The sequence below is a fragment of the Eublepharis macularius genome, chromosome 16 (genome assembly GCF_028583425.1).
Source record: "Eublepharis macularius isolate TG4126 chromosome 16, MPM_Emac_v1.0, whole genome shotgun sequence".
NCBI lineage: Eukaryota > Metazoa > Chordata > Lepidosauria > Squamata > Eublepharidae > Eublepharis > Eublepharis macularius.
The window spans coordinates 21,503,471-21,531,177 of NC_072805.1; the positions used below are offsets into that span (position 1 = coordinate 21,503,471).

Genomic DNA, 27,707 nt, shown 5'->3' on the forward strand with positions numbered 1-27,707 from the left:
ATGCAGGAGTCTTCCACTTCTCTGGCTATGGATGGCTACTCCAGCAATGTGCCTGCATTTCTCACCAAGCTGTGGACCCTGGTGGAGGACCCCGAGACCAACCATCTCATCTGCTGGAGCGTTGTGAGTAAAGCACTTCTCAGAAGTTTGGTGTCGGAAAGGAGGATAAAAACCCTTTGATGCTTCAGAGGATCAGCCCTCTATTAGATTGTAGCTACTGCTGGCCGCATCGACCATGGGCACGTTGACTAGAAACAGAAACATGCGCTCTGCTGGTTTTGGTGTTATTTTGGCTTTTTGCAGCTCGATCGTTGTACACGTTTGCTCAGGACGAAGTTCAACGGGACTTATTCCTAAGCTAGTTCCAACTGATATCCTGGGCAGAATGAATTGGTAGAATGGACTTTAGTTTGTGGGGAATTGTGTTTCTTGAACGGTTTGTGGGAAAACATCCTGAATGTAGGGAACTGATGCTATGGAATGACTATGGCAAAACCTACGTGGTAGAGGAGATTTTGGTTCTGTTTATTCCCCCCAAAGATGTGCATAACTGCAACACAGTCTGAAACCACATAGTTCCGATTTCCCACCACCGCATTCTAAATAACTTGCAGATCTTGGTACAGCATTAGACTTCTAAAAGAGCTATGCCCAGTGCTGTTTTGACAAACCACTGCAAAGAATTTTGAAATGACTGTATAGGCCAGGAGTCAACAGCCTTTTCTTTAATGAGAGCTAACTCTGAGTAATGAAAAAATACCTCAAGTTACTTCCAGCACCCCACCCCAGCATGATAACCGGTTGTGATGTGTCCTGGAAACAGGATATGGGACCCTATAGGAAGAGTGCCAGAAATGAAGCTATCAGTGAAGCAATGCAGAGAAAAAATCTTATGGAATCAAAATGTTTGGAGCATATCTTTTTGTGACCTTTTCCTGGGTCTTCGGGAGGGTGGGGTGGATGAGCTGTTTGCAGCAACTGACAAGCTAACTACTCCTCTCTGTGCCCGTCTTGGCTAGAAGAGAATGGACCACTCAATGCAAAAGATTCAGATAGACGTGGACAGAGTAAAATCGGGATAAAGAAACTCTGAAAGTGTGCCTGCAAAATGCAATTACAACTCTGTTTTTGATATTGCCAGCTAAATATTTTCTTTAAAATATCTGTCCCAAATTTATAAACTATTGTTTGATAGTTTTAAAAAGCTTACTTTTCAGAAGAATATTGGGGTCTCCCTTGTGCAGTGCATAAAACAGCCCCAGAATACAGCCTTTTGTTCAGTAATGCAGCATATTTATAAGTGCTAAACATGAAAAATAAATTACAAACTTGTTCATTGTTAACCGACGTGAAATTCTTGCGTTTTACATTGGGGAGGGAGAAAGTAGCATGGGGTTCCTTTGCAAGATGGTCCGGAAAGCACAGTAAGTTTAGAAGCGGGTGGGGGGCACTTAAAAAGTATGAGAGAACCACTGGTATTAACTGGTACTTGCTGCTTATCTAATTTCTAATTCTTATCCCCTGCTTCCAATAAATCCAACACTGGCCGTTTCCAGATGGCTTACCTGAAGCCTGGAAACAGCCACTGTTTTGTGCAATCTACCCAATCAAGATTTTGCACCCATTTAAAGGAAGTCCAGAAGAAAATATCAGCCCACCAGATTCTGCTTTGGCTTGGGCCTATTTTGGTTGTTCCACCTGCTAGGTGGTAACCAAATGGATAAATGTATGTGTGTGTGTGTGGGGGTGGTACCCTTGATTTTCCCCACCCTTCTTTGTCCTAACTGCCACGTAAGCCTTCCAGAAATAACAGGGCAACGAACGTTGCCCACTTGGGACACGAGAGAAGGAGAATTCTTGCTGAGAATCTCTGTTAGCAACAGGGAAAGAATAGACCTGGCTGACTTCCTTAGCTGGGCAGGAGCAAGAATGTGTGTGTGCCAAACGCTTTCCATTGAGGAAAATATCTCCTGAAGTGCAGCTATGTTGTGAGGGTGGTTGAGATCAGGTTTCTGAAATCACCATGACTGCAAAGGATGGATGGAACTTTTGGGTACCTGAAAGAGACCAGTTTGTTTATTTAGAATTATTTAGAATTCTATCCTGCCATTCTTCCACAGAACTCCAGGCAAGGTATCTAGGAATCCTAGGAAACAAAATAATACCTTTTTTTGAGGCTGATCCAAATAACGCAAAACATTGCAAAAGCTTTTCAGTTCTATAGAACCTTCCATCAGGCAGATGTAACAAAAACTGAATATGTTTCTTTTTCTGAATATTGCCTGGGCCAATATGGCTGTTTACAACTTTTGTCTTCCATCCAGGCATTGATGCCAATATTTCCACTTGGTCCTGGAAGGAGAGAGTGTCCCCTTCAGTTGCAAGTAGGACCTAAGAGCCAAGCTACAAGTGACACCTGACACAGGTTGGACACTTGTCAGCTTCCCTCAAGTGTTGATGGGAAATGTAGGCGTCCTGGTCTTGCAGCTTGGCTCTCTGACTGCTGTCCAGTGGACTTTTCAACTGTCACTTGTCCAATATTCTGCCAAGCTGCCAACATTTCCCATCAAAACTTGAGGAAAGCTGACAAGTGTCCAACCTGTGTCAGGTGTCACTTGTAGCTTGGCTCTGAGACTAGAGAAATGTATTTATCTTTCATGCCTTGAATTGAATAATATATTTCTCCCTCACATTGTGACTTTGAGAAGTGCTTTGGGCTATGGTACTAAGCTTGAACTGTCTGTATCACTATCTCTACCCGCCCCCCCCCCCCAAATAAATATGTTGAAATGTCAAACAATTATCCCCTTTTCCTACCTCTGTTCATGTACAGGTGAGGACCCTAATCCTGTTCAATTCCTTTTCTTTTAGAATGGCACCAGCTTCCATGTTTTTGATCAAGGCCGGTTTGCGAAGGAGGTCCTGCCCAAGTACTTCAAACACAACAACATGGCTAGTTTTGTGCGGCAGCTGAATATGTGTAAGTGACATTCCAAGATCCAGAAGGGGCAGCTGCATGAGTATAACAGGGGAAAGAAAGAAGAGAGACTGGAACATGTTACGTTGTATGTACATCGCCACATAACACTCCAAAACATTGTGGGTGCCTCCACATCAAGAAGGAATAGGGTTGCCAGCCTCCAGGTGGTGGCTGGAGATCTCCCGGAATTACAGCTGATCTCCAGGTCATTGATGTCAGTTCCCCTGGAGAAAATAGCTGCTTTGAATGGTTGGCTCTTTGGCATTATATCATAATCAGGTTCCTCCCCTCCCTAAACCCACCCTTTCCAGGCTTCACCTCCAAAATCTCCAGGAATTTCCCAATCTGGAGCTGGCAACCCTAAGAAGGAATGTTGCCATGGGACATTGGGATGTCCCATGGTGCAACTGGCAGGGTTGTCAACTACAGATTCGAAATTCCTGGAGATTTGGGGGGTGGGGCAGATCCTGAGGCGGTTGGGGTTTGGGGAGAGAAGGGAACTCAGCAGGTTAGAATACTATAGAGCCCACCCTCCAAAGCAGCCATTTTCTCCAGGGGAACTGATCACTGTGGTCTGGAGTTCAGTTGTAATTCTGGGAGATCTCCAGCCACCACCTGGACCTTGGCAACGCGAGCGACTAGCTTTCCTAGTGAACTCACCTTCCGGACAATCCTGGCTTCCATTTTAGAAATCTGGATTGCCTATTGGGGGGCAGGTCGACAATGTTATTTATTTATTTAGGAAATGTTTATGTTGCCTTTCCTAAGCCCTGCTTGTGACCGCTTAGAAGGAAAAAGTTAGTCTGTTTTATGAGTATTTGTCTGCGATATATAGTAAGGGGCCTATCATACCATATTCCCCTTTCCACAAAGTGGTTGTACAATGTCTGCCTGCCCGCCTCCGTATATTTTGCCTGATTACTAGACAGAGATAGACAATGCAATCCTAAGCATGTATACTCCAAAGTAAATCCCATTGGGTTCAGTGGGACTTAATCCCTAGTAAGCATGTTTAGGATTGCCAACATAGTTGCCTCGTCAAGGGTGCCTAATGTCTTCCATGCTTTGCCCAGATCTGACTGTATTTTCACAAGTTCACACCTTTTGCCCTCTTTTATTCTAGTGATTAGTTCCCATGTTTGGAGTAGACTTCATTTTGCCCAATGTTAGCAGTTTTTTCCTTATTAAATAATGCAGCTCTAGTGCCCAGAAGTTTCACATTTCAAATCCAGTTAGAACCCTTTTGAGGTTGGGGCGCTGTTGAGCTAAATGTCCTTTGCTTGGGCTTCGTGGAGATTTCTTGCCTTCCACGCCTTGGGATTGGGCTTTGGAAAGTAGACTTTTAACTATAGTATCCTATAAGTATGGAAGTATATTCCTTGTTTCTTTAGAATGCTGTAGAGCAAGCAAATGTTAGCTTCTTAGCCAGATTCAAAAGGACCCTCTTTTCTTTCTCACTTGACTGTCCGGTGATTCTGATATCCTAATTAAGAAGTATCTTGTTCTCATGTGTGATGTGCCTATGTAACTAAATCCTTGATGCTTGTCCATAGACATTGCTAACCTGTGTTACTCTTTATTGATAAGCAACAAGAATGGGTATTCTGTAGCAAACAGCTACATGGGATATGTCCCCCTGAAGGCAGAAAGTTTGATTATTCTGTCTTATCTATCACAATTTTATCCTGCCCTTCTTTTACTGGCTTACTGTGGCATACGTCATTCTGACCTCCATTTTATTTTCACAATAGTCTTGTGCAATATGGCAGGCTAGGAGGTAGCCTGTACGGTATGAATTGGTAGAATGATCTGGAAAGATTTGTGGCTGAGTGGGGATTTGAATCTGGGTCTTTCCGGGCTTAATCTAGTACTTTAACTGCTAAACCTCACTGTCTCTTCCAGTGCCTGTCAGCTGTTAGTACTACCAAATGTCTAATACCATTGCACATCAGTTATCAAATATCCAGGGCTTTTTTTCTGGGAAAAGAGGTGGTGGAACTCAGTGGGTTGCCCTTGGCGAAAATGGTCACATGGCTGGTGGCCCTGTCCCCCGATCTCCAGACAGAGGGGAGTTGAGATTACTCTCCGCGCCACTGGAGCGGCGCGGAGGGCAATCTCAACTCCCCTCTGTCTGGAGATCAGGGGGCGGGGCCACCAGCCATGTGACCGTTTTCAAGAGGTGCCGGAACTCCGTTCCCCCGCGTTCCCCCTGGAAAAAAGCCCTGCAAATATCAATGATCAGATACCAAATACTGGATACAAATCCTTGCTGCGTGTCAAGTACAGGTACAATATTCAGCAAGTATCTGAGAAAATAGTCGGAGAATATCAAAGCAAACAAGTAGTTTGAGTTTTTGTGTGCAAATTAGTTACGGATCTAGACTATATCTTATTATCATGTCCTTGTATGGTACTGTCCCTTTAAACAGTGGTTCCTAGTCGTTTTGGTATGGTGAGCAACAAGTCCAAATTTAGTTGCTACAGCGATCCACTTTTAAAAAAAACAAAACAGAGCATGCACAAGTCAATAAGACCAGAAGCTTGGGACTCCCTTTCACAGGCTTTGTGACCCACCTTTGGGTCAGAACCCACAGGTTGGGAAATACTGGCTGGTCCAACAGCGAGGTCCTTGTGGATTAGACAGCAGATTATACCAATCTGAGATAAGAGAACAGGGAGTTCAATCCATGCTTAATTATCTGTTTTCCCCAAAGCCATTCCACACACCCACGTTTGCACAGAGGCAAACCCAAGCCTGCCACCACTTAACAAGGAGTTGCAGCCAATCATTTTCCTTGCATGGGACATGTTTTTGTAACCGTGTCAGCTGCACCTACCTCCAGGATTTTGGAGATCTGTAGGCAAGGATCTCCTCGCACATGATCACATGATGCTGCCGTACTCAGACTGCAAGTATGGGTCTTTCATATCTCCTGCTGCCTGGCTGTTTTCATTGGAGATGCTGGAGATTGAACCTGGGACCTTTTGAGTACAAAGCAGATGCTCCACCGCTGAGCCACAGCCCCTCTCTTGATACGCTCTGCTGCTACCGTTGTGCTTATCTGAGCAAGGTCTGCCACCCTGCAAATGTGTACGATCAGCAGCTGCCCATACCTGCGCTTTCTCTGTGGTAGCTCTCACCTTGTGGAATAGCCTGCCTGAGGAGGTCAGGAAAGCTCTTGCACTTCTATCAAACGATGTAAAACTGAATTGTTTGGGAGGACATTTTTATACAGGGAGTAGAACTGTAGCAAAATGGAACCGTTCAGGATTGTAAAGGCAAACTGTAAAGAGACTAGGGCTGTAGCTTGTGACTTTGTTGCATGGGTTACTGAGTTTTTACTGCATTGTTTTCTAATTCCTGTTGTGCGTTTTTTGCATTTCTTATACATCATGTCTAACTTTGTAGTCAAGCCTTATTACGGTTATTGTTATACGTTTTATGCTGTTGCATTGTGTCCAATTCTGTGAGTCTTGGCAAAAAAAAGGCTCACTCAGCCACAAATCTTTCCAGATCATTCTACCAATGTATTAATTAGTCACACTGTCTTCTCACCAGTTTTCTCTTTGTCTGTTTAGATGGCTTTAGGAAAGTGGTCAATATTGAGCAAGGTGGACTTGTCAAGCCAGAGCGGGATGACACCGAGTTCCAGCATCTCTATTTCCTTCAAGGCCACGAACATCTCTTAGAACACATCAAAAGGAAGGTAGGAAATACGAGGAACTGGTCTATGTTGCTGTCTCTGTTGGCACAATCCACAAAGGCAGCTGATTATTTGGTTTCACACTTCTCTGAGTAGAATCTTCAGAAACCGTTCTGCACGTTTTGTTTCCTGGTGAAGTGGTGTTTTTTATTTGTTTTATTTACTTCATTTATACCCCGTCTTCCTCCCCAACAGGGATCCTAAGCAGTTTGCATCATTCTCCTCTCCTCTGTTTTATCTTCACAACCAGGGCTTTTATTCTGGGAAAAGAGGTGGTGGAACTCAGCCCCCAGGACCGCACAATGACGTCACTTTGGCTCAGCTGGAACAAGGGTGGAGTTTTTAAAAGCTTAAATCGCCATCAGCGAAAATGGTCACATGGCCGGTGTCCCCATCCCCTGATCTCCAGACAGAGGGAAGTTTAGATTGCCCTCCGTGCCACTGGGCAATCTAAACTCCCCTCTGCCTGGAGATCAGGGGGCAGGGCCACCAGCCATGTGACAATTTTCAAGAGGTGCCAGAACTCTGTTCCACAGCGTTCCAGCTGAAAAAAAGCCCTGCTCACAACTATCTTGGAAGGTAGATTAGGTTGAGAGTGTGCGACTGGCCCAGGGACACCCCGCAAGCTTCCGTGGCAGAGCGGGGATTTGAACCTGGGCCTCACAAATCCTAGTCCAACACTTTCACCACTACAGCACACTTGCTCTCAGGAGAATATTACAGGAGAACTGATTAAATTTTTGAAATATCTCTGAATTTACAACCGTACAGGGTGAGAAGATGGGAAGCAAGTAAGCCAAGTGGTGCTTGTTCTAAAGCAAAAGTAGTCTTCTCAAAGCAACCACAGCTGTCTTGCTACTAGGGCTGACAAGCCCCTGGTGGGGGTGGGGGATTCCCCACCCCAAGCTTCTATTGCCCGCTGCTGTTCCAAGGGGTGGCGGGAGGAAATTAAAAAGTGCAGTGTCATGAGCGTGATGATTTCACTTCTGGAGAAAAAACAGAAGTGACAACAAATAGCTGTAGGAATTGCAGGCAACTAGTTTTTCCATAGAGTTTGCAGCTATTCCTAGAGCTACGTGCTGAAACCTTTGGGTTTTTCCTGGAAGTGATGTCATGCTCGATCGTCCTGGCAACCCTACGCTCAACCTACAAAGGCTGCTGCTTCCTGCAAAGTCCAAAACCTCAAATATGTGTCCTCCCCAAAATTTCAGACAGATGACACTCAATATTTTTCCTGAATTAAACCTGGAAGTAGTAGAGTCAAGTACAGTCACAATGGGCACCTCTTCCGTAAGGGTTGCTAATTATATAGCAGAAAGGAGACAAACTTACTGTCGGTTCTAGGGATGGCACTTACACTTACACACACTTGCAAGAGACCAACTGGAAGGGGATAATGGCCAGAACAGCAAATCATGCAGAGATGCATCAGGCTGCCTCTGTCCTCAGTAGATGGGAATTTTCATCTCACAGGAGCCATTAATTGACATACTAACGGTTCTTTCTTGGAAGATGCCTGCAAGTTTACTCAAAAGCATGTCGCACTGAGTTCAGTAAGACATCCTCCAAATAAACTGCTTATCTTATTTATTTATTACATTTATACCCCACTGAACTTCCAACGGAGCTCAAGATAGGTTGCAGAGGTGCCCCAGGAGTTCTCCCCTCCAGGCATCCACCAGGCCAGACCACTGGATCATGTGCCTTCCCCATCATTCCACGGGACACGTAGGACTGTAGCCCATTTCAGACGTGGGGGATCTTCATCAATTCAGTTCTATGACCAGCAACTTGTGGTTTTTCAATCTCCTTTTATACTTCCCGCTTTTAGGAGAATGCTGCCAGAAACGGAGGGGCACTCCTAAAAAATTTAAAAGGGTTGAAAAGGCCTCAGTGGGCTGAAGCGAGATTTTCGGGGTGGTGGTGGAGAGTGCCCTCAAGTCATAGCTGACTAATGGTGACCCCCCCACTGGCCCCTGGTGTTTTTTGGGGGGGGGATTTTTTATTAAAACTGTAAAACCCACAAAAATACCGTAAGATAACAGTGTAAAACAACAAGCAATACAACATAGCTTTCTGAAGTACAAGAAGATACAGCTGGTTGTATAAGTACATGTTCAGAGAGAATATTAGCAGTATCCAACTTGGTAGCGCGCGCGCGCACACACACACACACACATACATATATCGAAAGCCTAAATGAAACTTACATATTCCTGGTGGGGTTTTCATGGCAAGAGACTACCAGAAGTGGTTTGCCATTGCTTGCTTCCACAACCCAGGTCTTCATTGGAGGTTTCCCATCCAATTACTAACCCAGGCTTAGCTTCTGAGACGTAGTGAGATCAGGCTCACCTGGGCTATCCAGGTCAGGGTAGTGGGCCCGAATCTCCCCTGCCAATTGCAGGTTTCCTTCTTTCATGGCAGCTTCCATGATTTCTCCAGGTATCGGTTGTGAAAAGCGAAGAAACCAAGATGCGCCAGGAAGACCTGAGCAGGTTATTATATGAGATCCAGATCCTCAGAAGTCAGCAGGAGACGACGGAGTGTCAAGTGCAGGACTTGAAGCAGTAAGTGAATCCTTACCTGAGTGTTTCCGTCTATTTATTGCAAATACGTTGAGAAACAGTGGCGTGGGCCTGTGGCTCGGTGGTAGAGTGACCTCTTTGTGTACGCAGAAGGTCCCACATTCAATCCACAGCATCTCCAGTTAAAAGGTTCAGGGGACTGTTGATGTGAAAGGCCTCTGAAACCCTGGTAGGTTTGTCAACTCTCGATTAGGAAATTCAAGTACATCCATAAGATCAAGAAGAGTTTGCTCAGTTGACATTCCCCTACCAGTTCATATCCCAACATATTTTTGGGATTTAACATTTCCTAAATATAGACGTGCCTTTATGTTGGCACGTCTTAATGTTTTACCATCTGCATTGTTGTCAGGTAGATACGCTGGTATTCCAAACACAGAGAAACTATGTAACTGCAATCTTAATTGCATCAAATCTATTGACTACGTATTTTTAATTTGCCCAGAATTTTTAAACCTTAGACAGGAATTGATTTTCCCCCTAAATAATAAGGATTTTGCTTCTTCAACTGCTGAGACTTCTAGACTACTAAGCAATAAAGACAGATGGGTTACATATAGAGTTGCTAGATTTTTGGCTGCTGTTGCAGAAATACCGAAACATCCTAAAGCAACGGCATAAACTGTAATATTACTTGGGCAGCTTTTATTAATTGCCTAGACATAAACTCTCAGCGGCTGTTTGCAACCACTGGGTCGAAGGAACAGTGACAGAAAAGAAAGAAAGATTAGGAAATTCCTGGAGATTTGGGATGGAACCTGGGAAGGGCATAGTTTGGGAAGGGGAGAGGGCGCAGCTGGGATGGGATGCCATAGAATCCATTCTCTGAAGCTGCCCTTTTCTCCCAGTTCTCTGTCATCTGGAGATCAGTTGTAATTCTGGGAAATCTCCATGTCCCTCCGGATGCCGGCAGCTGTAGGCTCTGATGAGATGCTGCCTGATCCGAATCGGGCCTTGCTGTGCGTTTACTCTCAAGTTGCCACTGGGAACTGGCAATTACAGTATAGCTGCAAACACATGCAGCAGGGCTTTTTTTTCAGCAGGAACGCAGTGGAACGGAGTTCCGGCACCTCTTGAAAATGGTCACATGGCCGGTGGCCCCGCCCCCTGATCTCCAGACAGAGGGGACTTTAGATTGCCGTCTGCGCTGCCAGCCATGTGACCATTTTCGCCGAGGGCGATTTAAACTTTAAAAAACTCCCCCTGTGTCCCAGCTGACCCAAAGTGACATCATTGTGTGGTCCTGAGTTCCACCACTGAGTTCCACCACCTCTCTTCCCAGAAAAAAAGCCCTGACATGCAGTAATGTCTAGCTAGGCTCTGAGAGAGGACGCCAACAGGAGGAAGCTCAAAGGATGTGAGGTGGTACAAAGGCCTCAGCAGGGGAGACGATCCCTCAGTCCAGCTTAACGGCTTTTATGACTTTTGAAATTGTATCGCAAGTACATGCAGTTCAGTGCTTTGTGGGGCTTGTGCAACTCAACGTGGGGTTCTGTGTTCTTTTCAGGCAGAATGAAGTTCTGTGGAGGGAAGTTGTGTGTCTGAGGCAGAATCACTCGCAACACCAGAAAGTGATCAATAAGGTAAATATGACTGTCCCAAGTCCTCTCGAAGCCACAGGGTGGTGGAGCATTTGCGGGATTTAACTGTTGTTGTGTCTGATAAACATTGCATTGTTGTGAGGTTTACTCCAGTCCGGGTTCTACACTAGCAGCAGGAAAGGTTTCCCAGGCAAGTCTTTCCTAGGAAACTCAGAGCCAAGCTACAAGTGATGCCTGACACAGGTTGGACACTTGTCAGCTTCCCTCAAGTTTTGATGGGAAATGTTGGCGTTCTGGTTTTACATTTTGGCTCTCCATTACAGCTGCAAGACCAGGATGCCTACATTTCCCATCAAAACTTGAGGGAAGCTGACAAGCGTCCAACCTGTGTCAGGTGTCACTTGTAGCTTGGCTCTCAGAAATGAAGGCCTGTGGGCTCCGAAGGGTTAATTTTTAACAGCTTTTTTTCTTTTGCTAATCTGGCTGCCAGAATTGCTTCAGCAAGGAGGAGAACAGCATGACAGGAGTGGCTTTTCCCAGTGAGAAAAGGGTAGGGGAGGAAAGAGTTAAAGTTTCCCTCTCTCCCCATGCCAATCTCATACTTGATAAAGAAACCCCACAGGTTGCATTTGCAAAAGGAAAAAAAATGCTTGAAAGAAAACATGGAAGAAGCACTAACTTCTCGCTGAGCCCAGTAAATAAAGAGCATTTTGATTTAGAAAATCGACCTTGAGTCTCTCCTATATGTTGGGATGCTGTTCACATGGGGACAAAAGAGTGCCTTTAATTTTGCACATATTTTTATAACGTTGTCTATGCAGCATCTCTCAGTTAAGAGGGGCATTTGTAATGTGAATGAGCTTCCTGGTTGGTGTTTGTTTTATATTCACATTAAGCATCACATGTGAACACTCCTAGAAATATGTCCCTTTCACATAGCTGCAGTTCCTTTTTTGGTCCTCAAGAGATGCCTTGATAGTTAAGCATAGATTTGCCAATCGATACATATGGAAATTGCTTAAGCTTAGAGCCTAGGAGCAAACATAAGCATTCCAGGGCCTATACAGTAGTAATACACCGTGTTCTTGTGTTATTTCCGGAATCAGACCTAGTGCTTATTGGATTATTTCTATAATATTTAAGGGGCTCCAGGTGTGTATATCCTGGGTCAAAATGAAAGTAACACAAGGACAGATAGTGGAGAACCTGCAAAAGTAACAGATAGGGTTGCAGCTCAGTAGGAAACCATTTCCACATCCCACACAAGCAGGTCCCTGGAGGCTCCATCTAGGTTTGCCAGTCTCCAGGTGGTGGCTGGAGAACTCCCAGAATTATAACTGATCTCTAGGTGACAGAGAGAGTTCCCCTGGAGAAAATGGCTGCTTTGGAGTGAGGACTGTATGGCATTATACCCTCCTGAGGCCCCTCCTCTCCCCAAACCCTGCCCTTTCCAGCTCCACCCACAAAATCTCCAACCTGGACCTGGCAGCCTTAGAGATTTGGGGGGTGGAGCCTGAAGATGGCGGAGTTTGGGGAGGGGAGGAGCCTCAGAATGGTATAATACCATAGAGTCCACCCTCCAAAGCAGCCATTTTCTCCTGGGGAACTGATCGTTGTCACCTGAAGATCAGTTGTAATTCCAGATCTCCAGGCCTCACCTGGAGGCTGGCAACCTTAGCAGCAACCCTATCATCATAGAGGAATAACAGGTCAAGGAAGGATCAACCTGGAGTATCTGGATGCCATTCTACATGGTCACAAAGTTCTTGTGTTTATTGGGGGCAGAGGCAAGGACTTTACATCACATGGTTGTTGGGAGTTTTGTGCCCCCCAGAAGCACATGGCATGTGGGGAGGAGCAACTTTGGCCTTCCCCCTGCAACATTTTTGTGTCCTCAAACTCCCCCTGTAGCCACATAAGTAATGTAGATTTTGCAACGAAACCTACTGCAGCTCCACGGGGCAGCCTGAAGATAAGACAGGGGGTGGAGGGAGGCCAAACCCACTTCTTCCCATGTGCCACTGTTGCAAAAAAGAAAAGAATTGGTTTGTGTCAGGGAGGCACCAAACTCCTCCTGCAGTCTGATACAAAGTCCTTATGCTGTCCCTCAACAAAACGCAAGGGCCTTGTAAAGTGTTGATTGGTCCCTCCCTGGGAAATCCATGCACTGAGAGCCAAACTACAAGTGACACCTGACACAGGTTGGACACTTGTCAGCTTCCCTCAAGTTTTGATGGGAAATGTAGGCAGCTTGGCGGAATGTTGGACAAGTGACAGTTGAAAAGTCCATTGGACAGCCGTCGGAGAGCCAAGCTGCAAGACCAGGACGCCTACATTTCCCATCAACACTTGAGGGAAGCTGACAAGTGTCCAACCTGCGTCAGGCGTCACTGGTAGCTTGGCTCTGAGTTCCTTTTTAGAAAGATGACAGTGTCCCACCCCCTGGCACTTATGGCAAAACGTAAGGTCTTCCGTGAGTGTTGATGACAAAGGGAAAGCTGTGAAGGGCAGGCAGGAGTGCTGAATCACTGCTGACTGACCAACGCCTGACCTTGATTTCCCCTGACAGCTGATTCAGTTTCTGTTCGGGCAGCTCCAATCAAGCCCCAGCAACGCTGGAATAAAGAGAAAACTGTAAGTGCCCCCCGTGCGACGCATGCCCAGGCAAGCAGCTAGTTTGGGGCTGGCCCTCCATTTCAGAACGCCCGAGCTCAGCTCCGAGTGGCGTGGTGGGTCACCGGACCTGAACACCATGGAGATGGGCAGTGAATGAGGACAAACTGATGAGTCAGAGCTGCTGACCTGTTCTGTTCAATAGCCCATAGAGAACCACCCTGTCAGCTTGATGCACCCCTTGTTTGGAATAATACACAAGGAATTGAAAGGAAGACATCTGAAGAGGAAAGGGGAGGGAGAGCAGGCATGCCTTGTTCATTAAATCCAAAGAGAAATTTCCCAGTAATGTTACTGGCGGCCACACTGGGATCTGGAAAAGGACCATCAAGCCCAGTTGGTCATGAGTGAGCATTCTGTGGCCGTAGAATGGTACCTGGGGCACTAAGAGGGGTCATCTGGGGACTGCAGGACAGCAAAGGACAAAGGAGTGCAGAAGTTTCAAGTTCACTTCTGGCTTGCTGTGTCCACAGGTTATGGACAACCTTGGTTGGTCAGACCAAAGGTCCATCTAGGACTGTAGCATACTGGCCAGCCAAATGCCTGTAGGCTGGGAAGCCAGGGGGTAAATAACCATCCACTAACTTATGGTCGCCCGGACCTGGATAGTCCAGGTGAGCCTGATATTGTCAGATCTCAGAAGCTAGGCAGGGTCAGCCTTGGTTAAATAACTGGATGGGAGACCTCCAAGGAAGACCAGGGTTGCAGAAGCAGGCAATGGTAAACCACCTCTGTTAGTCTCTTGCCATGAAAACCCCACCAGGGAGTCACCATAAGTCAGCTATGACTTGAGGGCTCTCTACCACCGCCAACTCATGGTCATTGGAGTTACGCTACCTGGCTATGGGGATGGTTTTCCACTTAGCTATCCTTGGTTTCCAGCTCTGTGGTTCTACGTTCTCATTCGCCCATGAAGCTGACACGTGGTATCCACTTGAAAAATGCATTTCTGCAAAGGTGGTCCTAAAAAATTTCTTCCCACACTGTTCTGATGACTTTCGTGCAGTAGGGGTTATGATATGCAGTGAAAATTGATAGAGATCTGCACAGGGAGCTGGTTCACGTGTGAGGCCATCTCCGGGTGGTCGCTTCTTTTAAGAGGTTGCTGTGCTGTTATGCCACTCTTTGCATGTGTGAATTGGAACTGTTGGAAAGAAGACAAGTTCTAGGAGTCAGTGAGAAATAGCCAGTGTTTTCAGCGGTTGGAGACCCCCTCGTTACATTTTCCTGCATGTCCATACGCAGGTATTTCAAGAATAAAAATTCTCAGATTTTCTACAAATGGCGGTTTTAGTACCAAAAACAGAAAGCAGGCATTACAAAAATGCAGTGACGCCCTTATTGCAAGGTTGGAACTCAGGGCCAAACAGGACTTCAAACTGAAGATCTGACTTTGATTCCCCAAATATGTAACTGAGCTGCAAAAAAGCCACCAGGGTGGGGGGCGTGAACTGGAGGGAAGGAGAAAATACCCCCCTTCTCTAAGCCCCATTTGAAAAAAAGTTTTACTTATTCATTTATATATCTATATGCTTATACCATGCTGTTATCCCCAATGAGGACCTAAGGTGGCTTACAATATTGCTCTCCCATCCTCCATTTTATCCTTGTAACAACTCTATGAGGTAGACTAGGATGAGTGTGTGACTGGCCTAAAGTCATCTACCATCCATGGTAGAGTAAAGATTTGAATTCATGTCTCTCAGGTCCTAGACTCTAACCACTACCCCACCCTAGAGCCAGTGTGGTGTAGTGATTAGAGTGTCAGGCTCGAACACCCAGCGAGCTTCCAGGGCAGAGCAAGGAATCAAACCTGGGTCACTCAGATCCTAGATCGACATTCGAATTGTCCTAGAAATGTCTCTCGCTTTAAAGAAAGCTTTCCTCACCCCCTCCTTCTAACCAATCTCACGTTCTTCCAAAGGCTGGTATGATGATTTCTGTTTCACACCTCATGGTGACCTCTTGTCCCTTCTACTCTCTTTTTTAAAAAAAAATTAAAATATAGCACGTGGGATGAGTGGGAATCTCTGTATGGCAAAGTGCCACCTGGATTCTCCAGCATTCTGTAACAATAGTTGGATTACACAAAGGTTTTTTTAAAACTCTGTTTGTGCTTCCTGTGGGCTCAGCAAAAAAACAACAACACCATGTTGGGTCAAATGCAGGGCTTCAACCTTGTCAGAATGATGCTTGAATTTAAAGGTGCCCCTTCCCTTGTTACCACGTATTCAAGGAGACACGTGTCAGTGTGAATATGGCCCACTCTCCAGTTTGGCCTACATACACACTAGAATAGCCTAAACTTAAGGAAGAACACTTATTTTTCACTGCCCCTTACGCTTATGCTAAAACTGTTGGTTTCCACCTACTCCCAGTGCTGGCAGTGAGTCTCATAAACGGCTCTTGAGTCTATTAAAGTATTTATATGCCTCCCCTTTCTCCCAAGCATCTCAGGACTCTGGTAAAAGGGCTTGTTGACAGAGGGGTGAATTTCATTAATAAGCTTGGAATGACTGTTGAGAACTTGGGTAGAGTGGAATTGTTGATGGGAATGATGCAAGTTGTTTGCCACACATAACTGAACTACCTCTCCCCTGGCTGGGACATAGTAAAGTTTCCGAACAGGAGATTAGAAGCCAACTCCAAGCTAATGGGGGATCACCTGAGGGTCAGCGTTTGATCCTCCTACATTTTGCGGCATGTGGCCTGTTTGTGCAAAATGGGTACAAATGGATCGTGAACAGTCAGACATTCTGCCAATAAATCCACGGCCTGATCACAACGGGCAAACGGGACAGGAGCCAAACTCGTGGGTGTTCGAGTATCCCTTATAATATTTGAATAGAAATATGAAATATATGTTCAGTTTTCAGAAATGCTGTTCCATAACAAGTAGAAATCTATTCTGGATTTGGACGGATATGGGAGGTCAGAAGGACAATGTAATGTAGAACAAAACCCTAAGCTTACATGGTGTTCAGCTGGTCTGGAATATTTCTAGGGCTGCCAACCACCAACTGGGGGCCTGGAGATCTCCCAGATTACAGCTGATCTCCAGATGACAGACATCAGTTCCCCTGGAGCAAATTGCAGCTTCAGAAGGTGAATTCTATGGCATTAAAGCCTGCTGAGATCCTCCACCCCCAAACCCTGCCCTCCCTAGGTTCCCCTCCTAACATTTCCAGGAATTTCCCAACCTGGAGTTAGCAACCCTAGGTATCCCATACAGGCATTTTATGTTATGATTACCACTCCAAAATAAATTTGCTAGCACTAGATTTCCAAAGTTCTGGTGCTTGGATAGGATCCAGGATCAGACCTGAGGACAGATTCAAGGCAGGCCCTGGTAAACCCCTTGGGAGCAGAGGGGCAAGCTTCCCCATGCTTCTGTGGCCAGTGCTGACAGATGCAGTGCCTGAGTGTGTGCTTGCATTCACCTGGGAGGTAGTAGGGGTAAGAGCGATACCCATCGCTGTCAGGATTAATGCTGAGCAGGGCTGTATTTTTCATACAGCCTAGGGGCCCCACAGGGACTCGGGGCCCGTCAATTTTATTTTTTTGCTGAGGCACTGTTACCTGCACCCTAGGGCTCCAATGGATAAAGCACTTTGCACCATAGTAATATATATAGAATTCTTCAGGAGACCCTCAAAATGGATATAGGGCTATGCAGGGCCGGCGCCAGCGTTTCTGGCACCTGAGGCAGCTTCGGGGGGGTGGGGGTTGGTGCGCACGCACCCGGACTGTGTGATGACATCACTGCGTATGACGTCATCACGCGGGGCAGGGCGGTGCACGGGTGGCCTCCCAGTCCTCCCGTTCAGTTGCCCCATGCTGTCCCGGCCGCCTGCCACGCCTGGCCCACAGCTGTGTGCTGGCGGCGGCAGCAGCGGCAGCACAGAGCAACTGAGTGGGAGGGCTGGGAGGCTGCCCCACACTTCCACTGCCAGCACGTGCTCCTGGCTAGGTGCAACAGCTGCAGGCCAGGCGCGGCAGGCAGCCAGGGCAGCACACGTACATCCTCCCTCTGGCTCAGTTGCTCTGTGCGCCGCCCCAGCTGCTTGCCATGCCTGGCCCACAGCTGTGTGCTGGCAGCGGGGGTGGCGGGGGCACAGAGCTCCTGGCCGGGCGCAGCAGCACGGGGCAATTGAGCTCCGTGGCACATGACCCCGCCCCGCCTTAGCACTCAAGGTGGCTGCCGGCCTGGCCTCAATGGGTGCGCCTGCCCTGGGGCTATGTACTGTGGTCTAGTACCTACCGTATCAGGGTCAGGCTGTCAGCTGTAGTGGGGTGAAAGACTGAAGTACCGGAAGGGCCCCCCCAAACACCTGAAAGCCTAGGGGCCCAGACATGGGTTAATACGGCCCTGAAGCCGAGTTGTTACATTGCTCTTTCCTTTATCTAACATGCTTAATTTGCTCAACTGAGCCCAGATGGTGAGGGAGAAGGAGGTGGTTATGGAGGAAATGCATGTGTGCACTCTGTCAAACATATAAACTAGTGCATGGGGACTGAGCTCAACCACCTGACTCTTTATTGCACACATATGGATGACGCAGTTCAGATGTATGTATGAAATGGGAAGGATGCTGCAGAAGCACAGTCAAAGATTATGCCTTTCCCTAAAAATGGCTGGTAACCAGCCCCCAGTCTTTTCCTTTTACACAATGCAGTTGCAATTAACTGGCCCTAATCCAACTCTCCCTTTTCCCTCCTCCGAATGTTCTTGGTCAGTTGGCAGCCAGAAGGATCTAACGTTCATTCACAGAAACCTCGAGAGTGTTTTTAATGTTCTTGAGAATCATGAGAGGAAAAAATAGGATCTTGATGGAAAGGAATGTGATCAGGTGTATTTTTTTTCTTTACAGACCTCTTATGCTGGATGATGGAAACTCTGCTCCTCAAGTGTCAAAATTCCGGAGGCATTTGTCCGTGGACCCACTCCACGACTCCTATTTCATTCAGTCGGTAAGCTGACTCACGCCAGCAGTCTTTGGCTGAAATAATGTTTGTGCTGTAGAGTGCAAGAAAGGAGAAATACAGTTGTCATACAGTCTTCCTTTCCAGCCCGGGCTCTGATCGGCTCTGAAATCTGACCCACGAACATTCAATCTGTCTTTCATACATCAGAAACCTGACACTTGTGCATTTAGAATGTCTGTGCTTGTATTTTGCACATAACACGCCAGCAGACACTGTAGGGGCTAAAGAGTGTTTTAAATGTCACCTGTGTATTTGGTCCTATTTACGCCTTTGGTGTGCTATGATGCCATCTTGGAAAGTAACCAATTGCCGTTTCCATATGCTGAAGTGCAGTTTGATCAGTATTTAATAATAATAACAATAACAACATTCGATTCATATACTGCCCTTCAGGACAACTTAACGCCCACTCAGAGCAGTTTACAAAGTGTGTTATTATTATCCCCCCCAGCAATCACCCTGTGAGGAGGGTGAGGCTGAGAGAGCTCTGAGAGAGCTGTGACTAACCCAAAGTCATCCAGCTGGCTTCAAGTGGAGGAGTGGGGAATCAAACCTGGTTCTCCAGATTAGAGTCCTGCTGCTCTTAACCACTACATCAAACTGGCTCTCAGTTAGAGATAACAAGTAAGGGTCTTTTACGTGCTCTGAAAGCAAATTGTTTAAGGTAAAGCCCTCCTCCTTTTCTATAGCAAGCAGATATTGTCAGTGGCAGTGATTTATGAAAGCTCTGGAATCCCGTTCCAGTAGGTTTTCAGACTCAAGTGTACCTATAAAGGATGTGCTCCTGCCTTTCAAAAATGCCTTTCTGCACAATCCTGTGTAGGCTCAGGTCTCAAGAGAAAGAATTACAGCACTAACCCCCAATTTTGATGACCCCGTGGCCACTTCTGGAATATTAAGAACGGGTAGAGGACATTCTCACAAAATGGCTGCCATGGAAGTTAGAGCCAATGTCAAAATGGCTGCCATTGGAGGTGGGGGTGGGGAGCTGGGGGGCCAATCATAAAATGTTTGGAGGTTGCTGAATGAGTACTTTCTCCCGACCCAAAAGTGCTCTGGTAAGGTAGAGGAAAGCCAGGACTGGATCTTTGGTTTGGAAAAGAAGGACTGGATCTTTTGTTTGGAAAAGAAGCTCACAGATGGAAGGGACCCATCAACTGGAACCATGTTGGGTGTTGCCGCTTTACAGCTACAGCGGGACTATAAACCCCTATTTTCTGCCCTCCATTTCAGCCCTGTGCAGAACCTGCCTCATGTTTAAACAGCCCTGCCATCACTGGAGGGCCAATCATATCAGATGTTACAGAAGCATCGCCGTCAAATGCTGTGGTAATGCCGCCTCCTCCTGACAGTGAAAGGTAAAAAGCATTCCGGCAATAATATGGATTTCTGTGTGGGAGACAGAAAGATCTTAAAAACAACAACAACGTACTATTCCATATTAGGTAACCAGTATAGTATAGGAGGCTATTCAGAGGAAACCCAGTCTGTAATATGAACCCTTGTTTTGTTTTGTTTTTTGCTGTGTATGCCTTTAAATAACCCCAGTCATCAAGAATATGTTCCTAACCTCCTTGGGATGAGCATAAAATGGGATGGGTGATGAGCCATTTATTTGTTTTGAGTTCTTTGGATATCAGACAAGGGCTGATTCTGCACACATTGGATAATGCACTTTCAATGCACTTTAGCTATCATTTGGAAGTGGATTTTTTGTTTCACACTTGAAAAATTCAGTTCCAAATGATCTCTAAAGAGGATTGGAAGTGCATTATCCAACGTGTGCAGAATCAGCCATTACGGGGGATAGGGGAGGACTTGAGCCATTCATTATCTATAGAACCTTGTGTATTAAATCCACATGACATACAATTGCCTTGTGTTTTCGCAGAGCAGAAATGGGCGACCCTTTAGATGGTGCTGATTTGAATTTGGAAGGCCTTCAGATCTTGCTGAGAAGCCAGCAGTACAATCTGGAAGCCACCGGCTCTTTGGATGTATGTTGTTTCTTTTACCTGTAATAGAGTCTTACTTGGGCCAGTCACACACTCGCAACCTGACCTACCTCACAGGGTTGTTGTGAGGATAAAATGGAGGAGAGGAAAACAATACAAACTACTTTGGGTCCCTACTGGGGAGAAAGGCAAGGTGTAAATGAAGTAAAAATTTAAGAAATAGTGGCAGGAAAATCATCCCTCTCTGAAGTCAGGTCTCTCTGTCTTAAATTAACTATGATTAATTGTGATGCCTGCTGTGTTGCCTTTTTTAAAAAAAGTCCATTTATAAGAAGGATGTGTGTCTTATGTCCCACAGGTTTTCAACCCCACCGTTTCTGCAAGTGAATGGAATTTGAATGACATGGAGGCAAGTTTGTCCTCGGTAAGAGATTTCTACACAGGAAGAGAGATTAAGGGTGGGGACATAAAATAGGATTAGAGGAGGGTTGAGGATTAGAAGTACATCCGCGTCAGTGCCAACCTTTCAGAGATGAAAACTGGGACACCTTTGTTTATTTGGGAGATCTTCATTCTTATACCAAAGTTCTGAGCTTGTTTCTACCCCCACTATGACATTAAGAGCCAAGCTACAAGTGACGCCTGACACAGGTTGGACACTTGTCAGCTTCCCTCAAGTTTTGATGGAAAATGTAGGCGTCCTGGTCTTGCAGCTTGGCTCTCCATTTAATTGAAGTTTACAGAGCGGCAGTCTACGGGAGGGAGAACATGCGGTCAGGAGGGGAGTGCAGGCGTTGGGCTTTCGCCGGGCATCCCCCTTCCCCTCCGCTGGGGGTGTATGTGTGGGGTTTCTGTAAACTTCAATTAAATGAAGAGCCAAGCTGCAAGACCTGGACGCCTACATTTCCCATCAAAACTTGAGGTAAGCTGACAAGTGTCCAACCTGTGTCAGGCATCACTTGTATCTTGGCTCTTAGCCCATCTCTCAAGTTGTGAACCAGAAATTCCATGTTCCAGTCTCACCTCAGCACTTAGTGGGCTTGATGGCTCCCATTTCCTCAGGTTGAGATGTCACCCGTATTAAAAAAACAAAACTGGGCCTCCATAAACTAGCAGGAGGGTAGCAGAGTAGTGTCAATTGTTGGCTGGTGTGAGTGTGAGAGAAAAAAAATCAGACTTTCACTTGGTTTATATTTAGAAAGGAAATAAGAGGTTTTTTATTGTAGGACCTCCGTGCTTAGATAGGAAAGGAGCAGAGATAGATCTCTATCTACCTATCTAATCTAAGGATGGGCACGGATTGCAGGACACGTCCTGCATCCATGGTGCAAGATGGAGAGAAGAGATTGTTGTGTGACAAAGAGAGGAAGAGAAGGAGGTCAGGAGGAGATGTCCTGAGATTAGCAATCTACACATCAAATGATAGTTCAGGGCAGTAAGGAGTAAACTGATGCCCTGATCTCTGTATCTTTCTAACTTTCTCATTTGTCTTTCTAACTTTCTCATTTGTGTTTCTTTCTAACTTTCATTTGTGTATCATTCTAATCTTCTCGTCCTCCTCTTCTCACACCCCCATCCCATCTACAATACAATACTGGGACAATCTGCCCAACCTTAAAGAGTCCTACTGTTTGATTGGTGTTCTAACCAGTTTTCTCTGTGTCACGCCATGTTTGCTACAGTTCGTATTTCTGCATCAAGATGCAGAATCCCACTGTGGATCTGGAGAAGAATGCAACTGAGATGTCCTATCAAGCGTGAAAGCCTCCGTTCAACGCCCCCTGCCCAGGTACCATCAAGAGCTGGCTTTGGAAGCAACAGAAAATAGAGCTGATGAATTGACAGGCATGTTTCCATTCCAAATTGACATTGCTAGCTCTTTGCTTGGAGCTGTAAAGAGAGAGTCCATTGATTTCAGGAGGACTTCACAAATGCTCTGATCTCTTTTCTTTTGCCTTCTGTGCTGACATCTTTTGCAGTGCTTAGTGATTATGAGTCTCTCTACACGAAACGAATTACATGAGGACACACAAGTGAAGGGTGATGCAATGTTAGCCGGGAAGCTGAGTTTTAAAAGACAGATCGGAAGGCTCTGTCAGTTTCACTTCTCTAGAGCTGTCAGGGATCACTCCTCAGAGAGTTTATTTCATCTGCACCTCCTTGAAGGCTCTGTCAGTTTCCTGGCTCATATTGTGTCTCCCTTCACTTGAGCGTCCTTCTGTAATTCATCTCGTATAGACAGACTCATATGTAGTCAGCCAAGAGTAATCATCTATGGATGACCAAAAATGAGGAGAAAACTGTAAGAAATCAGCAGAGATTATGCAGAGATTGCACATTGGATGTAATGAGAATAGACACACACTCCAGTGTAGCTCTGTAAGGATACTTTACTAAGAGGGTAAAAATTGAGTTACTTTGGAAGAAAATAATAAATTGCTAATAGACTACATCTTGCTAGTAACTGAAAGAGAGTGGAATAACAGACTACATACTGCTACAAGACTTACTGAACAAAGAGCAATAAAACTTCAGCACATAGCATCACTTAATTGCCCCCCCCCCATAAACAAGTTGCCCAACAGGAAATCCTAATTCTACTTCATTATGAAGCCCTAATGGTTACATGCAAAGTTTACTAATTAAGTAACACAAATAGTTTAACTCTTTCATGACTGAAACAAAAACACTTGCTAATCCCCAACAAAAACAAAATTTACTTGTGCTAATGAACATTCATAGATGCAAATTTACACCTCATTCCCTCAATTTAAATAGAAATGCAACTAACCCTCATCAGTATCATACCAGTTTTGTCTGGGGCAGCAGGTAGTACTCATCTCCTTGCAACTCAATTGTCCTCTCCCACCCCCTGCAAAAAAAACTCACACATGAGCTGATTTTGGCTGAATCCACACACCCGTGGAGCATCCCGGTGTTGCGCTAAATGTTCGCTAAACACCCGGAAGTGTAGTGTCTTTCTAGCACGAATCATGCTAGAAATACGCTACACTTCCGGGTGTTTAGCGAACATTTAGCGCAACGCCGGGATGCTCCGCGGGTGTGTGGATTCAGCCTTTATTCGACAGAAGCAGAATGCAGGTGGTTTAAAGGACAGGCCTCATGAAAGAGGATTGTCCTCTGGAAAAAAGGGCATCTGGCCATGCATTCATTGTGAAACAAACCTTTATGCTAAAAAAAAAAAAAGCTAGATTTTTGTGGTAATCCATTACTACAGGAAAACAAAAATGTCTCAGTGTGTCTGACCAAGTATGCACTTCTCTTTCATTTGTCTCTGCCACACCCCTTTTGTTGGCTTTCATGCATCAACTTCTTCACAGTAGGTGGTCCCCACCCCCGGCACCTGGGCCAGAAAAAGTTTTCTGCTGGGGACTAGGACCTGTCTGACTCTGTTTTGAAAATTGCTAGGTAATGCGGGGTCAGAAACTCAGTTTTAGCTTAACTTACCTCACAGGTCCAGAGGAGTTAGCCATGTTAGTCTGTAGTAGTAAAATAGCAAAGAGTCCAGTAGCACCTTTAAGACTAACCAACTTTATTGTAGCATAAGCTTTCGAGAGCCACATGCATACATCTGATGAAAAGAGCTGTAGCTTTCGAAAGCTTATGCTACAATAAAGTTGGTTAGTTTTAAAGGTGCTACTGGACTCTTTGCTGTTTTACCTCACAGGGTTACTGTGAGGATCAAATATAGAAGAAAACTATGTATGCCTCCTTGAGCTCCTTGAAGATGAGTTGGATAAAAGCAGGGCTCATTTCGAGGGGGAACGTGCAGGAACACAGTTCTGGCAGTTCCCCAAAGAGGTCACATGTCAGATGGCCCCGCCCACCTGACCCTCAGCCATTTTGGGCCTGTTTCAGCCTAGATTGGGGCCGAAACGGCCCGGATTGGGCCTCTGACAGGTGGTGGATCACTCTCCCACTCAGCAGCAACCCGATCCTGAGCATTTGGGGCCCCTTTTTGGCCATTTTCAGCCCCCTTTTGCCGTTTTGGGCCCAATTTTGGCCCTGAATGGCCAGGATTGGGTCCAAAACAGCCAGGATAGGTGATGTCAGGGGGTGTGGCATATGCTAATGAGTTATGCTAATAAGTTCCTCCAGCTCTTTTTCTACGAAATGACCCCTAGATAAAAGTGTACTAAATTCTTCAACGTTTCTTATTTTGAGCAGTCTATTTGGATTGAAATCTTAGAGGGCCAAAGTGCTGGTAACAGTGTTCTCCATTTCTGTTTCTGTTCCTAAGGAGAGAAGTCAGTCTGGAGAGCACCCAACGGCACCTTGTTGGCAAACCACGAATCCTTTGAGAAGCAACTTCGTAAAAGTACCTCAAAGTTTCACCTCCTTATGCTCAGTCTGGAAATGCAGTTTCCGTCATGTCCTTTGCGGACTTTGGGAAAAGCCTCCCATAAAGCTGACCTCTCTGTATGAGAATGACGTGTGAGCTTTTGCTTAGTTTTATGAGGCAGTTTGTGCCTTTCCTTTTCTACCATGTTTACCACAGTGAATATCAAGGAGTGGACATCTGTCTCGGTACAGTTCCTGCTGCTGCTTTCTCAAAAGTTATACCCTAATTTTCACTGTGCATCTTCTTTAGCAATGAAAGGGGAATATCTGGGTTTTTTCCCTGGATCTCCCACCATGTTATTCTGGAATTCTACAGGAATATCTAAACTTAGTTTCTTCTTTTGTTTGATCTGCTACTGAAAATCAGGTGAGGAGGTGGCCAGTCCTTTGACACTCCTTTGCTGCTGTTTAACTCTCACAACAAGTTTTTGTTGAAGAGAATTTTGTACCTCAGTAAAAAGATGCCTACCTTCTCACAATTGGTCTCAACCGGTCCTTCTTCCTGATTATTTTTCTTCATTATTGGAACTTGAGCATCTATAATATGCTTCATTATTGGAACTTGAGCATCTATAATATTGGCCTGATCCTGTTTGAGACTTGTTACACTATTAAGTGCTTGAGATGGGACTACGTTGTTGGGTGAGAATCCACAAGGGGACAGAGTTCGATGTGTCAGGATCAGGTTGGCCATCGAACAACTTGCCTTGATCAGAGTCTATTACTTGTTCAGACAAGAGTTGCACTGGAACGGAAATGTATTTGGAGGAGAATGTCTTTGATGTAGTGGATATGCTTGCAAGCATTTATATTCCAATTTGACTTTTCCAGCATTCATATGAGCACTACTAGTTGTTAGAATGCTAGTTAAGAGGGTTTTTTTTTAAAGTTGCAAAAGGCCTTTAACATCTTAAACTTGCAACCTATTTCACTGAGAGAACTAAATACTTAAGTGTTTAAGAAGCTGAATTTCTAAAAGCAAAATTTGAAAATGTTGCCAAATTTTAAATGTATGTTTGCTCCTGTTTGCATTCCCTTAAAATGGCACATGACTCGGGGGTGGGGGAGGAACTGGAGTATATGAGGAAGCACTTAGATGTCACATACTTCCTGCAAACAGAGTGCCAGGTGCAAAAACATACAGTACTCTCCCTTTTCCATCTCCACTGCAAATGTTCCCCTTTTCCCTTTGTCAATTTACCCTGGTTCATTGAGCACAGTTACCCCCAAGGCAATTATAGAGTAACACAAGATGGAACATGATTAACCCAAGTTTTGGACTGTATCATCCATGGTCTACAAAGAAATTGCCAAAAATATGTGATAATCAGTTGGGTGGGGAGGCTAGAAGGCATCTGCCATGTTGGGTCAGTATACTGGACAAGTGTAAAAACCAGCACTCCGTTACCTCAGGGAAGGTCTTTGTATAAAATGCTCCTATTTAGCTGGTGTGGAAAAGGAAGTTGACTCCAGAAAGACTCTCTTATACTCTGGGATATTTCAGATTGTGTGTGGAAATAAAACCCTAGCAAAAAAAAAGCTGCAGGCTTTTCATATACTGCCAAATGAGAATATAAGGGCTGTTTTCACACTGCTTACTGGCTACAGAACATCACGTTGTTCTCACGCAAAATCACGCCAGGAAGACACTGTTGTTCCGGGAGCTCGGCGCAATGTTCTGTGGCCAGTAAGCAGTGTGAAAACGGCCATTATCTGGCTTCCTTAGCATTCACTGAATCGCCTTGATTTTTACTCAGAGAGATACTTTAGGCATGCCTACACCACAGAGAGATATCAGGTTGTATGCCACTTTACTGTCAAGGCTTTCCCTCCAAAATCCTGGGAACTACGGTTTGGTAATGGGACTGAGAATTCTTTCTTTAGAGGCCCTGAACCGGAGTTCCCACAGATTTCCTGGAAAGAGGGAATATCAGTTAATTCAAGTTTGTAGTGTAGAGACACCCTTTGAATATCTGGGCTGCCAGAGAATAAATAGGTTGCAAGCAAATTAATTTGAGACAGAGTTTAGCAGGGCTGCATCCTGAAATACAGTGCTCAGTTTTAGAGCTAAGACCTAGAATATATTAACACTCAAGAGTATTTGTACAAATTGTCTTTTCCTCAGTATTGAGTAAGCTCACCAGCCTTCATACATCTGTATTAGGAGAACATGACTTCTGGGAAGGTTTGACCCCCCCCCACCCCAGCACAGGTGATTGTATGGTGCATGAACGGGGGAAGGGACATTTCAACATCTTGATTCTGAGATATTTTCTGCATCTTAAATTCTTCTCAGGTGCACAGTAGGTTTATATGCAGTAAATGTACTTCAGTTCTCAAACCAGGCTTCTTACAGAAGATAATGGCAGGTTTATGGTTTAATTAGATCTTTCAGTATTTTCCAAGTCTCTTTTGTTTACAGATACCTCTGATCAGTCCAGTGAGTGAGTTCACTGTCAATGATTGATATGAAGGGGCAAGACAGAAGGGCAGGAGGTGAGGCCAGCCTGCCCCCTGGCCTTTTTGCAACTCAATCCATCACCTTTAGACACATTTTTTCTAGGTGCCTTAGACAACATTTACAGATATAGTTGCACCCCCCTCCTTTCACAACAAAGAGTAAAGTTTCCAAGCAGGAGTAATTTATATAGTCATCACATCTCTATTTCTGTTGGAGGTTTTTTGAAACTGGCTAATTAGAACAAACATCAATGGGGTAAGTCTTCCAAGCATTTTTCTTAAAGAGCATCGTGTGATTATATCTGTTGGCTATTTGATGCTTTGTTAAGGTTACTTGAAATTGATTCGCTGATCCTACCATTTTGCACTATGCTATTTATTTGTAAAGTTTTACAATGTATGCTAATTAAAGGGGTTTTTTTGTCCTCATTTGAGTTGTTTTGGCTTTTATTTTCCTT

General features: G+C 45.2%; 1 protein-coding gene across 1 annotated transcript; it reads left to right on the forward strand.

Annotated features, from left to right (window-relative positions):
- HSF4 (heat shock transcription factor 4) lies at window positions 1-27,678 on the forward strand. The gene is made up of 12 exons (XM_055000906.1): window positions 1-123; window positions 2,872-2,980; window positions 6,560-6,687; window positions 9,130-9,254; window positions 10,780-10,855; window positions 13,383-13,447; window positions 18,358-18,457; window positions 19,706-19,830; window positions 20,364-20,469; window positions 20,786-20,851; window positions 22,110-22,216; window positions 24,689-27,678. Exons 1-11 carry the CDS (start codon window positions 1-3, stop codon window positions 22,167-22,169), a joined length of 1,083 nt encoding a protein of 360 aa, XP_054856881.1. The 3' UTR covers window positions 22,170-22,216; window positions 24,689-27,678.
- The last annotated feature ends 29 nt before the right edge of the window (window positions 27,679-27,707 follow it).

Bases quoted from the DNA above. Each gene is read 5' to 3' on its own strand.
- HSF4 (XM_055000906.1), top strand. From the start codon at position 1: ATGCAGGAGTCTTCCACTTCTCTGGCTATGGATGGCTACTCCAGCAAT. The intron at 6,688-9,129 runs GTAGGAAATACG...TGATTTCTCCAG, and splicing joins TAGAACACATCAAAAGGAAG to GTATCGGTTGTGAAAAGCGA. The intron at 20,852-22,109 runs GTAAGAGATTTC...TGTTTGCTACAG, and splicing joins TGGAGGCAAGTTTGTCCTCG to TTCGTATTTCTGCATCAAGA.